The sequence below is a fragment of the Hemitrygon akajei genome, chromosome 30, assembly GCF_048418815.1.
Source record: "Hemitrygon akajei chromosome 30, sHemAka1.3, whole genome shotgun sequence".
NCBI classification, from domain to species: domain Eukaryota; kingdom Metazoa; phylum Chordata; class Chondrichthyes; order Myliobatiformes; family Dasyatidae; genus Hemitrygon; species Hemitrygon akajei.
Genome location: NC_133153.1, coordinates 22,182,021 through 22,197,630, shown reverse-complemented (window position 1 = coordinate 22,197,630; position 15,610 = coordinate 22,182,021). Strand labels below are relative to the sequence as shown.

At 38.7% G+C, this 15,610-nt stretch overlaps 1 protein-coding gene across 2 annotated transcripts in view; it reads left to right on the top strand.

The window, feature by feature from the left end:
* cops2 (COP9 signalosome subunit 2) overlaps positions 1-15,610 on the top strand; it is a 35,109-nt gene that overhangs the window by 9,110 nt on the left and 10,389 nt on the right. The window contains exons 3-7 of one of the 2 annotated variants that reach the window (XM_073033091.1): positions 5,972-6,049; positions 6,852-6,977; positions 13,755-13,841; positions 14,912-15,001; positions 15,104-15,181. In XM_073033091.1, coding sequence (XP_072889192.1) covers positions 5,972-6,049; positions 6,852-6,977; positions 13,755-13,841; positions 14,912-15,001; positions 15,104-15,181 — 459 coding nt within the window. The remainder of the gene's footprint in view (positions 1-5,971; positions 6,050-6,851; positions 6,978-13,754; positions 13,842-14,911; positions 15,002-15,103; positions 15,182-15,610) is intronic. The other variant, XM_073033092.1, reaches the window with a different exon arrangement.

The following is a 15,610-nucleotide window of genomic DNA, read 5'->3' as shown; positions in this document are numbered from 1 at the left end:
ACATGAAGATCTGTACAACTGTAATATGACTTATAAGCTGTTAGACTCAAGTGTTCCAGCTGATGAAGGCAAGCACGTCATATATCTTTGCCACAATATCCACTTGTGTTCCCACGTTCAGTGAGATAGTACTTACACCTGAAAATTCATCTACACATGAATTTAAGCTTCTAAGGACCGTGCCATTTACTGTATACTCTCTCCTTGCATTTGACCTTTTAAAATGCATGACGTCGCACTTGTCCAGATTATACTCCATCTGCCTTTTCTCAGATCAAATCTTCAACTGGCTTATATCCTGTGCTATCCTCCTCACTATCCATAACTGCTAATTTACATGTTGTCTGCAAACTCCAAGGAGATGCTTGATTGCACATAATTAGGCATTTGGTAAGAACCAATAAAAAGTTAAGTTTAAGCAGAGTGGCTATAGTGAGAGTAGCCAGTGTTGGTGTGGGGAGTTGAAGTTTTGGCTCATCGAGGTGTAATTATAGGTAGATTTTTTTAAAAATTATTCTTTCTTATTGCATATTTAGAGCAGTGGAGATGCTAGACAGGATACTGGAATACTCCTCTTACAGGATGTGGGAAGGCAGGGACACCTCCAATGTCCCTGATGTCTACACCTGCAAGAGGTGCATCTAGCTGCAGTTTCTATCAGACCTTGCTGAGGAGTTGTGGCTGGAACTGGATGAACTCTGGATCATTTGGGAGGCTGAGCGGTTGTTAAACCAGCGTGGTGGTTACACCAAAGGTCCAAGACACAGGTAGCTTGGTGACCTTCAGGAGGGGGAAAAGGGGATAGGCAGCCATGCAGTGTACCCTTGTGGCCATTCCCCTCAACAAGTTATACCACTTAGGGCACTAGGGGTGGTTCTGAGGGGAAGACATAGCAGAAGAAAGCCACAGCTGTCAGGTCTCTGGCACTGAGTCTAGCTGTGTGACTCAAGTGAAGGGGGGAAGAGAAGTGAGCTGTAGTGATAGGCGATTTGTTGGTTAGGGGAACAGCTCTGTGAACGAGAAAGAGATTCCTGGATGGTTTGTTGCCTCCTGGATGCCAGGGTCAGGGATATCTGGGTATACTTAAGTATTCTTAAGTGAAAGGGTGAACAGCCACAGGTCATAGACCACATCAGTACCATTGACATTGGTAGGATGGCTGACATTCTGCAAAGTGAGTTTAGGGAGTTAGGTGCTAGGTCAAAGGACAGGACCTCCAGGGTTGTGGTCTCAGGATTGCTAACCGTGCCATGTGCTAGATGTGCTAGTGAGGCTAGAGGAAGTGAGGAAGATCATACAATTTAACAGGTGGCAAAGGAAGCAAGAGGAAGGGCTTCAGATTTTTGGAGTATTAGGCTCTCTTCTATGGAAGGTGAAACCTGTACAATAGGGATGGTGTGCACCTGGACTGGAGGGAGACTAATATCTAGCAGGAAGATTGTTGGTGCTGTATGAGTGCATGGGCGGGGGGTGCTAAACTAGAGTTGCAGGGGAAATGGGAACCTGAGTGCCAGAACAGATAGTGAAGTGGTTGTGGAGAAAGATGTTACGAAGTCGACATAAAAAGTCAAGAATTGAAAGGTTGAGTATGGTGGGATGAATGTTCTGAGCTGCGCATATTTCAACATAGGGAGTATTGTAGGTAAAGCGGATGACATTCGGCCATGGATCAGCAGATGCAATTATGACATTGTAGCCATTAATTAGTGAGACTTAGTTGTAGAAGGGGCAGGACTGGCGTTTCAGTGTTTCGGGGTTCCGTTATTTTCGATGTGATAGTGTGGGAAGGATTAAAGGGGGAGCGGTTGCATCACTAATCAGGGAAAATGTCATGGCAGTGCCCAGGATAGACTAGAAAGCTCATCTAGTGAGGCTTTATGGGTAGAACTGAGGAATGTGAAAGGTATGATCACATTAAAGGGATTTATATTATTGACCACCTAACAGTCTGCAGGATTTAAAGGAGCAAATTTATAAAGGTCACAGACTGTTACAAGAGACATAAGGTTGTGATAGGTGATTTTAACTTTCCACATACAGTTGCAAGAAAAGGCTTCTGAACCCTTTGCAATTACCTGGTTTTCTGCATTAATTACTCATAAAATGTGGTCTAATCTTCAATTAAGTCACAATAATAGACAAACACAATCTGCCTAAACTAATAACACACAAATAGTTGTACTTTTCATGTCTTTATTAAACACATTGTTTAATCAATCACAATCCAGGCTGGGAAAATTATATGAACCATATATATTTAATAATTGGCAGAACTTCCTTTAGCAGCAATAAGCTTACCCCATCCGTGACATATTTAGTTGTTTGTTCTTTTTTCTCTCTCTCTCTGTCCATCACTCTGCCTGTACTCCATCTCCCTCTGCTGCTCACCTCCCCCTTTCTTTCTCCCTAGGCCTCCCGTCTCATGATCATTTCCCTTCTCCAGCTCTATTATCACTTTTGCCAATCACCTTTCCAGCTCTTAGCTTCATCCCACCCCCTCCGGTCTTCTCCTATCATTTCACATTTCCCTCCTCCCCTTCCTACTTTCAAATCTCTTAGTATCTTTCCTTTCAGTTAGTCCTGACGAAGGGTCTCAGCCCGAAACGTCGACAGCGCTTCTCCCTATAAGATGCTGCCTGGCCTGCTGCGTTTCACCAGCATTTTGAGTGTGTTGTTTGAATTTCCAGCATCTGCAGGTTTCCTCGTGTTAGCTCCACCAAATGTTTCCTATAGCTGTTCAGCAGACTTGCACAACAGTGAGGAGAAATTTTAGATCATTCCTCCATACAAAACTATTTCAGATCATGCCACAGCATCTCATTTGACTTAAGGTCTGGATTCTGACTTGGCCATTCCAATTTTCATCTTTTTAAACCATTCTGTTTTTGATTTTCGGATTATTGTCTTGTTGCATCCATCCAATTTCTATTAAGCTTTGGTTATAGACTGCTACTGTGATATTGTCCTGTAAAATGTCATGATACAATTTTGTATTCATTGTTCCCTCAGTGATTGCAGGTTGTCCAGGCCTCGAGGCAGTAAAGCAGTCCCAAACCATAATGCTCCTTCCACTATGCTTCATAGTTGGGATGAGGTTTGAGTGTTTGGCTCTTTTTCCTCCTAACATAGTGCTGTGCATTTCTGCCAAGAAGTTCAACTTATGTCTCATCTGTCCACAGAACATTGTCCCAGAAGCATTGTGGAACATCTAGGTGGTTTTTTGCAAGCTTGAGAGACACAGCATTGTTTTTGTTCTGGAGAGCAGTGGTTTCCTTCATGGTATCCTTCCCCGAATATTATTCTTATTCAGTGTTTTTCTTATAGTGGATACAAAACACAGAGACTTTAGCAACTTCTAGAGATTTCTGCAGATCTTCTGCTGTTAACCTTGGGTTCTTTTTCACCTCCTTCAGCATTGCACGTTGTGCTCTTGGTGTGATCTTTGGTGGATGTCCATTCCTTGGGAGAGTAGCAACCGTATTGAACTTTCTCCATTTGTTGTCAATTTCTCTGAATGTGGACTGATGAACCCTCAGGTCTTTAGAAATGCTTTTGTACTCTTTTTCAACTTAATGCATCTCTACAATTCTTCTTCTAAGGTCCTCTGAAAGTTGTTTTGATTGAGGCATGGTGCACATGATCAGATCTTCCTGAGAAGAGCAGGCTCAGTCAGTAACCCGACTGTGTCTTTTTTGTAGGGCAGGGCACCTCCACAACCCACACCTGCAGTCTCATCTCATTGATTGGAACACCTGGCTCCAAATAGCTTTTGTAGAAGGCATTACCTCAGAGGTTCATATACTTTTTGAACCTAGACTGTGCTTGTTTAAAGTGTACTTGGTATTGACAAGGAAAGTACAATTGTTTGTGTGTTATTAGTTTTGTCAGATTGTGTTTGTCTATTATTGTAATTTAGATGAAGATCAAACCACATTTTATGAGTAATTAATGAAGAAAAACAGGTAATTGCAAAAGATTCACAAACTTTTTCTTGCAACTGTATTAACTGGAACTCACATACTATGAAAGGACTGGATGGGAAAGAGTTTGTCAAATGTGTGCAGGAAAGTTTCCTTAATCAGTACATAGAAGTCCCAGCTAGAGAAAGTGCTATACTAGATCTCTTGATAGGGAATGAGGTAGGGCAAGTGACAGAAATTTGTATATGGCATCACTTTGCAACTGGTGATCATAAAGCTATTACGTAGTTTCAAGGTAATTGTGGGAAAAGATAGGTTTGGTCCTTGAGTTGAGATTCTGAATTGGAGAAAATTCAATTTTGATGGTATTTGAAAGGATCTTCTAACAAGTGTGGATTGAAGCAGGTTGTTTTCTGGCAAAGCTGTACTCAGTAAGTGGGAGGCCTTCAGAACTGAAATTTTGAGAACATAAGAGTTTGTATATTCCTGTCAGAATAAAAGGAAAGCCTAACAGATATAGAGAATCTCAGTATTTGAGAGATACTGAGGTCCTGATTACTAAAAAGGAGGTGCATAGCAGGTATAGGCAGATAGGAAGAAATGACATACTTGAGGAATATAAGAAATGCAAGAGAGCACTTCAGAAGGAAATTAGGAGGGCTAAAAGAAGACATGAGGTTGTTCTAGCAGACAAGGTGAAGGAGAATCCTAAGGGTAAAAAGATATTAAGGGTCAAAATTGGTCCTCTGGAAGATCAGAGTGGTAATTAATGTGTGGAGCTGAAAGAGATTACATCTGTATTTACTCGAGAGATGGACACAGAGTCTAAAGATGTGAGGCAATGCAGCAGTGAGGTCATGGACCTTACACAGATATCAGAGGATGAGTTCTTTGCTGTCTTGAGGTAAATTAGGGTGGATAAATCCCCAGGGCCTGGCATTGTGTTCCCTTGGACCCTGGGGGAGGCTAGTGTAGAAATTGTAGAGGCCCAGTAAAGATATTTAAATCATCCCTAGCCACAGGTGAAATGCCAGAGGATTGGAGGATAGCTAATGTTGTTCTGTTGCTTACAAAATACTCTAAGGATGAGTCAGGAAATTATAGGTTGGTGAGTCTGACATTAGTAGTGGGAAAGTTATTGGAAGGTATTCTGAAGGACCAGACATGTAAGTATTTGGATAGACAGGGACTGATTAGGGATGGTCAACATGGCTTTGTGCCTGATACTGCATGTCTAACCAATTTTATTAAGTTTTTCAAGGAAGTTATCAGAAAAGTTGAAGGCAGGGCAGCAAGACATTTGACAATGTACTGCATGGAAGGTTGGTAAAGCAGGTTCAGTTACTTGATGCTCAAGATGAGTTAGTAAATGGAATAGACATTGGCTTTCCCAGAAGAAGCCAGAGAGTGTAAGTAGATGTTTGCCTCTCTGACTAGAGACTTGAGACTAGCAGAGTGCCGCAGGGATCGGTGCTGGTCTGTTGCTTGTCATCTATATCAATGATCTGGGTGATAATATAGTAAACTGGATCAGCAGATTTGCAGATGACACCAAGAATGGGGATGAAAGGTGAAATGTTTAAGGAGAATATGAGGGGAACCTCTTCACTCATACGGTGTAAGAGTGTGGAACGAGCTGCTGAGCGCAAGTGGTCGACACGGAGTTGATTTCAACATTTAAGAGAAATTTGGATAGTAATGTGTATAAGGGATGTATGGAGGGCTGTGTTTTGTGCAAGTCGATGGGACTAGGCAGATTAATGGTTCGTCATAGACTAGATGGGCCAGGTGGCCTCCTTCTGTGCTGTAGTGTTCTTCCACTAATGAGATTAGCTACACGTTCATGCAAATCATTTATAAATATTACAAGACACAGATGTTCCAGCACTGATCCTTGTGGAACACCTCTAGTCACAGAACTCCAGACAGAAAATCACTATTGTCACCTCTGCCCTTTGTATTTAATAATGAAGTCAGTTTTGTATCCAACTTCCTAATTCACTTTGGATCCCATGTGACATAATTAGGTAAACTTTTTTTGTTCTGTGCAGGTATTGGAACTGGAAGGTGAAAAGGGTGAATGGGGATTCAAAGCACTCAAGCAGATGATTAAAATCAACTTTAAGCTGGTAAGAAAATGCATGAAGTAGTATTTTACACAGAAACTTAAAAGAGATTCACTAATCATACTGTGACTGTGCATTTTTGAATTTTAAAGAGAAAAAGTAATAAAAATTGCTTAATTATTATTTTGTCAAAACTGAGGGTGACATTTGACTGTTGACAGTTGGATTACCCACACAAATACTGTAATAGGAGAGCATTTCAGAGGCTGATTATTCTGCCATGAGTGACTCATTTCCTAAAACTTCAAACCATTCAACCCTCAGTTACACATCTCAGGAAACTTTAAGCCCTCCTGATTGGCACTCAGTCCATCCCCCCTGATCATTCAGTCCTTCTGCATTGGTACTCAGTGGCTGCAATGTGTAATACTTCAGTAGCACTTCCCAAATGTACAGCCTTCACTATGACGAAGAAGAATGGCAGCAAGTCCAGGTGAGCACCAGCACTTGCAAATATCTTCACTGTTCTGGTTTGGAAATATATCCTTTTTTATCATGGCTCTAAATCCCAGACTTTTCTGCAGCATTATGGAAATGTCTTCAAGAGACAGACTACAATGGTTCAAGAAGTCGGGACACTGCCACCTTTGAGGATAACTAGGATCGGCATAAAATGTTGGCCTAATCTCAAAAATAGCCTCATACCAAAAATAAATGACAAACTACTTTCAACATTTTGACATTAATTTAGTTATTTTGACTACATGTTTCCTTGTGTACATTCAACTCTTTAATTCTAAATATTTAATTGTAAATATAGTCAATTAAAGACACAAACAGAAGGTAATTGAAGCTTATCCCACAGGGTAACTATCCAGAAATGATGAACAGATATAAGCAGCTGCTAACATACATCCGGAGTGCAGTTACAAGAAATTATTCAGAAAAATCAATCAACTCCATCCTTGATTATATATCTACTTCTAAACAGGTATGTATTTAAAATTCATCTATAAGAACTTTATTATTAACATCAGTGTTTCCTTTATTGGTTCATAATAGGGTGGTGTTCCAATGAAATCCATATAGATATCCTGATAAATAATGCTTTAACCTGGAAATGCAGCCTTCTACTCAGTTGAGTGTTAGTTGGAAACTACCAGCAGGGAAATGGTGACTAGAGTATAACAAGTCATCATAAATCTATGCATCTTCCAAGCTGTGGAATCTGTTATCTTCCACAAACATGTGAAATAAATGAGAGAAACTTGATTGCCTGGAGAAATATATAATTGATTTTAATTACTTTTAAGTGTGTTTATTCTGTGTTTTTACTTTATAAAACTATTTTAACAGATTCTGAGTGATCTTGAATGCTTGTGAATGTTAATGGGGCTCCTTGGCTGTCAAAGCTGTTTAGTGCTAGTCACTTGCCCTGGACTATGGAGATGTGTTGGGTGCCACCTTCCCTGTAGGAGATTGCCCATGAGCTTACTGCAAAAAATGACATGAATCTATGTGCAGGCAATAGCTAGCAGTGGAGGAATACTATCGATAGTTAATTAAATCTGCACCTGTAACAAAATTATGGAGATAAAATTGTTGTAATTAATACACTGCTTTTAAACTCAAATCCAAGTACAAGCAACAAATAAAAGTGTAAACCTTTGTAAATACTATATTTTTACCATGGGTCTGTATGGCTGGCAGTCAAGTAGTCGGTAATTCTAAAGCTAGGCCATGACAAGCAGAAAGTCCATAATTTTAACTTCATTTCGACAAGAAGTCAAAACTTCTGGGACTTTCTGTATATGATTTACTTATTTCTGTATGAACTGTAAAATAAAGAAATTAAACCTTGTGTTCATTACCTTGCAATGAAAAACATGTTTTGCAATGAAAATTTATCCAATGACACTTCACAGAAGCATAGTCTGATTTTAAAAATATCAGCCCCGTGCTGTCAAGGAGTAGTTATTAATAGAAGTGGCAAGCAAATGGGTATTGGCATGAAGTCCCTGTCTACGTAGTTGAATACAAGTGAGCTGAAGCTAAACCTATCAATAATGGATTGAAAGGAGTCGCAAGTTGACAAGGGGAAAGTGTTTGAGAATGCAGAGTTCCTGAGGAGAGATGAGGTCATGTGCAATTTAGAAATGGAGATGATTTTAAGTTAGAGGCTTGGGAAAATGATGCAAATCAGGGCTTGAAGCTGATGAATGAATGACATTGGTGCTAAATGGGTTAGGAGGTAAAATTTTACATAAGGTTGGTAGAGTAGCTTGGTGAATACTTGAATGAGGATTATAGTAGTGAGTAAGCCAACGCAGAGATAGAGTTAGCTATACATGATTGCTCTAATGAAGAGAAAGTTCAGGTTCAGGTTTGTAAAGGGCATTAAGGTTGCGAGTGCAGTCCAGCTTGAGATTGTGTTTACAGAAAGTGGATGGGATCTGTGTTGAGGATTTGGAATTTGATGCAGCTGTTGAAATTGAAGTTTTTGGACAATGGTCAGTGTTTTCTTTGAGAGTTTTGTGTCATCTGAGGCTAAGAATGCAATCGAGTGATTAAATTGTACCTTGCATTTTAATTGCTGCAAGATTTAATAAGTTAATGCACAAAAAAGTTTGTTTTTGCTGGCAAACACGAGGAAATCTGCAGATGCTGGAAATTCAAGCAACACACACAAAATGCTGGTGGAACGCCAATAGCACTTCTCCCTTTAGATGCTGCCTGGCCTGCTGCATTCCACCAGCATTTTGTGTGTGTCATTTGTTTTTGCTGTTTGGTGTAAGTTTTTTCCACATATACACAAGTAACTTTGTATTTTTCTAAGTCAGATTTATGAATCAGTAAACTGGGTTTAATTATTGAATAAAATTACACCAAAACCTTGTATGTCTCAGTCAGGTAATTTTTTTTCGTAGTTTTTGTTCAACTACCAGTATATCATACACACATTTAAAGATTATCTCTAAACCAATATCAAAACTGTGAGGAGATATTCCATCGCCACGTATGAAAAGTAGCTGTTCTGACCATTCACATTGCCCCCTGTTTAATTAGAACTTTATCTTCATGTATTTAACAGGTTCAACACTCACTTCAGGTTGCTTGAATATGGACAGAGAGTTTAAGACAATTTTATGTATTTATTTGGAGATGCAGCACAGACCATGCCCTTTTGGACCAATAAACCGCACTGCCAGCTGCTAACTTATTTTTTAACCCTAGCTTAATCACAGGACAATTTGTAATCGCCAATTAACCTACTAACCATCTTTGGAATGTGGAGGAAACCTGTGCATTCATGGGAGAACATACAAACTCTTTACACACGGCTTCAGAATTGAACTCTGAACTCTGACACCCTGAGCTGTAATTGCATCATTAGATAATTTGCTGTTGCAAGTATGGCATTGGGGCAGTTTGTCAGTTACTAATTTTATGATTAATGTTTCCTAAAGACTACTAGAACATATGTACACAGGGTTATGGTCAACTATACTGCATTCCAATGTTGAATAATTGACTGGCATTTAACCCATTAGCTGTTAGAAAGAGCAGTTCCTTCGATGAAGTTCTGGAGGACAGTGATATTAAGAGAGTTATAAATGAGATAGACTCATTGAAGATTGACAACAAAAAGGCTGTTTAACCCATCATGTCAATGCCAGGCAAAAAAGAGCTACTTAATATAATTACACCTTCTAGCCAACAGTCCATAGCCATGTAGGGCATTGTATCATATAATGAAGATGTGCATTTGATTTCTACAAATGTTTAACATAGAATGACAGCATTATTTATCTAAAATGATCGAATATTAATGTCCGTGTATGTACATATTTTTTGTTAAGCCCTTTGTTTAACTAACTCAATTCATGTCCTCTTGTTTCTTCTAATCTTCTACATGATGTCATTTATAAAGGCAAATATGAGAATTTAGAATTAATTGAGCATAATCACTTAAGTGCCAACTTTTCTGTAATTTCCAGAGCTCATAATAATAAATATTCCAGAGCTTCAAAGACATCTTTCTCTAATGCTTTTTACTTGAAGGTTTCAAAAAAAAAACAAATTTTATTTTAAGAGGTTTATTTCTGTTATCCTCCAGATACATGTCAAATTTTGCAATTCTTTGTTTCCGACAAATAGGAAAACATTATGTACCGAAAGAAAAGGTACTTTATAGTAGCTTACAGCTAATGCCATACTTTTAAAATATAGTCACTGATGTTATATATAGGATGTTGGGGAGCAAATTTGCTTTTGCATGGTTGCACAAACTTCATTTATATATCTGGAGGATAAAATATTTGCAGAACATCATAAGATCTCTTCTATACTTTACATGGTTCCCTCTGATCATTTTCTCCCATGTAAGGTGGTCAGGATTTTTTTTTTTAACATCTCTTCCTGAAAACATGACTTCCCACAATACTCACCCAAAATGTCCTGGTGAAGTATCAAAGTCCCAGAGAGGTTATAAAATGCATATTATCTGCTTATCGTGAGAACTGTATGACTGATTCATGAAAGGAAGAACTCAGATCTTTGAAGCAACCATCCTCCCACCCCCAAACGTTAATTTCCAAGAAGTACCTGGTTATTGCTTCTCTTAGTGTTAATACTAAACAAAGTGTAGAAGTTGTGATCAGAGTTAGAACATAGGAATCTACATTACAGGCCCTTTGGCCTGAAATGTTGTGCAGACCATGTAACCTACTCTAGAAACTGCCTAAAATTTCCCTAGCACGTAGCCCTCTATTTTTCTAAGCTCCATGTACCTATCTAAGAGATGCTCTTAAAAAACCCTATTGTGTCTGCTTCCAGCACTGCCACTTGCAGTGCATTCCATACACCCTCTCTGTGTGGAAGAACTTACCCCTGACATCACCTATAGGTACCTATTTCCAAGCACCTTAAAACTATGTCCTCTCGTGTTAGTCATTTCAGCCATGGGAAAAGGCCTCTGTCTATCCACACAATCAATGCCCCTTGTCATCTTATGCACCTCTATCAGGTCTCCTCTCTTCCTCCATCGATCCAAGGAGAAAAGACCAAGTTCACTCAACCTATTCCCATAAGGTATGCCTTCCATTCCAGGCAACATCCTTGTAAATTTCCTCTGTACTTTCTCTATATTATCCACATCCTTTCTGTAGTGAGGTGACCAGAACTGAACACAGTACTCCAAGTGGGGTCCGACCAAGATCTTACATAGCTGTAACATCACCTCATGGCTCTTGAACTCAATCCCATGGTTGATGAATGCCAACACACCATATGCCTTCTTAACAACACTGTCAATCTGCACAGCAGCTTTGAGTGACCCCAGATCCACACAGTCAAGAGTCTTACCATTTATATTATATTCTGTCTTCAAATTTGACCTACCAAAATGAACCACTTAACACTTAGCTGGGTTGAAGTCCATTTGCCATTTCTCAGCCCAGTTCTGCATCCTATCGATGTCCCGCTGTCTCTGACAACCCTCCAGACTATCCACAACACCCCCAACCTTTGTGTCATCAGCAAACTTACTAACCCACCCTCCTACTTTTTCATTCAGGTCATTTATAAAAATCACAAAGAGGAGAGGTCCTAGAACAGATTCCTGCAGAACACTGCTGGTCACTGACCTCCATGCAGATAACAAACTTTCTACAACCACCCTTTACCTTCTGTGGGCAACCTAATTCTGGATCCACAAATCAAGGTTTCCTTGGTCCCGTGACCAATTTCTGAAGGAGCATTGCATGGGGAACCTTATTAAATGCCTCACTGAAATCTATATACGCTACATCCACTGCTCTACCTTCATTAATGTGTTTTGTTACATCCTCAATTCAGTCAGGCTCGTAAGGCACAACCTGCCCATGACAAAGCCATGCTGACTATCCCTACCTCTGCAAATCCTCATAAAGACTCACTGGTCTATAATTTCCTGGGTTATCTCTACTCCCTTTCTTGAACAAGGGAACAACATTTGCAACTTTCCAATCCTCTGGCTCCAATCCTTGGTGAATACTGAAGCAAAGTATTCATTAAATACTTAGGCTACCTCCTCCGATTTCGTGCACACATGTCCACTATCACACCTGATTGGTCCTTTTCTCACACAGCTCATCCTCTTACTCTTCACATACTTGTAGAATGCCTTGGGGGTTTTCCTTAAACCTGCTCACCATGGTGTCTTCTGGCTCTTCTAATTCCATTCTTAAGCTTCTTCCTAGCAACCTTGTAATTTTCTAGAAATCTAACACTACCTAGTTTCTTGAACCTTTCGTAAGCTCTTCTTTTCTTCTTAACTAGATTTTCTACATCCTTTGTACACTGTGGTTCTTTAACCCTACCATTCTTTCCTTGCCTCAATGGAACATACCTATACAGAACACCATGCAAATATTCTCTGAACATTTGCCACATTTCTGCTGTGCATTTCCCAAGTTCCTGCCTAATAGCATCATATTTCCCCCTACCCCAATTAAATGTTTTCCAAAATTGTCTGCTCCTATCCCTCTCCAGCACTATGGTGAAGGAGATAGAGTTGTGGTCACTACCTCCAAAATGCCACTGAGAGATCTGACAACTGACCAGGTTCATTTCCCAATACCTGATCAAGTACAGCCTCTTCTCTGGTTGGCTTATCTACATATTGTGTCAGGAAACCTTCCTAAGCACACCTAACAAACTCCGCCCCATCTAAACCCCTTGCGCTAAGGAGATGCCAGTCAACATTAGAGAAGTTAAAATCTCCCATCACAACAATTTAATATGTTAGATTAGCAATTTAATATGAATTTGATGTGTTTTTTGACATTTGTTCAATTTATTGCAAAATCACAATCTACATGCCACCATCAATATATTGTAACTGTAAATATAAAAAATGTTCCCAAATTATTTTGTACCACTGCACTTCCTGAAAATAATTTAACATGAATTGTTTTAACCATGAATTATAAAGGACAGTATTTGAGTTTTCAGGTATTTCTGGATGTCTCTGTAAGTGTGTGTACATTATAGAGCATGGTTTACCTTTGAAAACTTGCTCAAGGGCTTTTTAATTGGCCACATGGAAATCAAACAAAATTAGCTTCCAACCCAAAATGTTCTATGGTATACCATTAATTGTATTTGTACACACTTTTGCATTCCTGCAAACCGCACCCCCACCCCCCCAATTACAATCAACAGTCCTGCTTAGTACTTCTATTATTTGTCAGCATGAAACACTGGTTTCATGAGAAGTTTGTTATTAGAGCCAGGCTAGGTGAACTGGAACAGAATTTTAATTCTTTGCCTTATTTGTTTGACATATGCCCACAAAAGCATAAACATGGACCATCATTCCAATCTCTTTTGCCTTTATCCCTCAGAAACTGCAAGTTTTCTAATTTGCTGTGATAAGGACTTTGGCAAGTTGGAAGCATTCATATGTGTCCCTAGGCAAGAATAGGAGGAAGCATGATGAAAGGGAAGAAGTCTAGAAATCTTTTATATACTTTTCCAGTCTTCTTATTTCTCTTTCAACTTTTTTTAACCTGCTTTTACATTTTATTTTATTTTTTAATTTTGTTCTTATGCTTATTTAAGTATGTCTTCCCCCATCCTTTTCTTTTTGCAACATTACCTTTTCTTCCTATTTTAACATCTTTCTGTCCTTTTCATATTTTTATTTCTATCTCCTCCTTCCCCTTTCCTTTGTTTTCCCCCTTACCTGCCCTCTCTGGAACGTGTTGAAACTACCATGATCGAGCAGCAGAAGTCGATGAAGAGGCAGGTTAGCAGCGGGGAAATCGCAGAAACGGACCTGAAAGCTTGCTTTGGCGGGGAAGCTGAATCAAAGGTCAGAAAAAGATTTGCATAATGTCAGGAGGCAAAGGTGTGGATGAAACTTTAACATTAGTGTTTGATTTTACTGGTGCAGATGGTGATACAGTTAATTCCAATCTTGTATCAGTCATCGAATTGACTTAGTATGTACAGGCTTAGATATCTGGAAATTGTGGAAAAGGAAAAGGCAGGATTGTAAGCACATTTAAACTTTCCACTGTTTCCAGATAATATATGTCATTCATAACTTCCAAGGTTTATGTTGTTGAGTATGTCTCGTAATGAATGAAGACTTCTGGTCCCACTATGATCTGCTTACTGAAATGGTGAGATTGGCCTATGTGTGAATCAACTTCAACTGTAAGTTTCATGGTGGTGTTACGAGGGCTGATTGATGGAAGGAAGTTAAATTATCATTCTGCAGGCCTTCATTTATGCTTTTGTGTCCCATTGGATTTTTATAGTGCAGTTTATTTTGAAGGAAACGCCGAATCTTCAAAGAAAAACTGTCTTTGGCTTAGTGTCAAATTAGTCAGACTTAAACTGAATATGCTATAATAATTTTTACATTCCTGAAAAGCTTTCTGTTAATTTTAAAATAAAAAATGTAAGTAAATTGTTATTAAATTAAAACAAACTATATGTAGTGTTCTTTCAACCCACATCACCAAAATTGGAGGAAGTGCTTTGATTGTGAAGAATGAGCTATCAGAAATAGTAGAATATAAGAATGATTTTTCAAAACTTTGGAATGCCAGTGAATGACACATAATAGATATAAAAACAAAATGTGGTCAAAGTAATAGATGCGCTTTGATGGGGAGGAGCGAAACAAGTTAATGATGGCTGCAACAGCTATTGAATTGGGTTGCAAAAGAAATGGCCTTTTCTTTATTTTATTACTTTTTATTTAGTAAAGACCAGTTTTACAGACCCATTGTAAAACATTTCATTCACTCTTAAAGTTCACATAAAGTTTGTGATCCAAATCTGATCACTTTTAATTAATATTTTAAAATGGATAATGATCCTACAAAAAGATACATTGGGGGGAATGGAACTCTATGCACATTTATTTTTCAGATGGACTTATTGCAAGAGTTTTATGAAACTACCCTTGAAGCTTTAAAAGACGCAAAAAATGACCGATTATGGTTTAAGACAAACACAAAGGTAATTCCTGTTAAATATCTATTTATTACATTGAATTCTCATTAGTTTACTGTCCAGGACTTAGCAAGTATTTTGAATGATACATGATATCTTTATTTTCAGCTTGGCAAGTTATATTTGGAAAGAGAAGAGTTTGGAAAATTACAGAAAATATTACGTCAGCTCCACCAGTCATGCCAGGTATTCTGATTTTCTGGAAAAGTGTTGTTAATGAATTAAGATTAAGACATTGTCCAGTATCTGTAAATAAGATATGGATTAAATTACAGGAATTTTGTGGGAGTAAGTTGTTGATATGGCACATGTATAAAGCAAGTTATCCTCCAGTATAACTGATGATCAGGCATCCCACATACTTTGGTGCAGGGCTGGCAGATTTCACTCACATTTTTCCAAACCATTTTTGTTCTTGTTACTTATTCATGTTATAAATTTTCGAGTGAACAAAATAAGTTTAGAGAGAGAGAGAATCTGAGACATGTGCAGTTTAAAGGGAATGCAGCAAATAGAACTTGATGAGCCAAATCTAGCCATGTTCTTGATCCTAGCTCCAGCCGTATATCTGGCCCACACTCCCAATGTACACAGCCAATTTTGAAAGTATGTAGG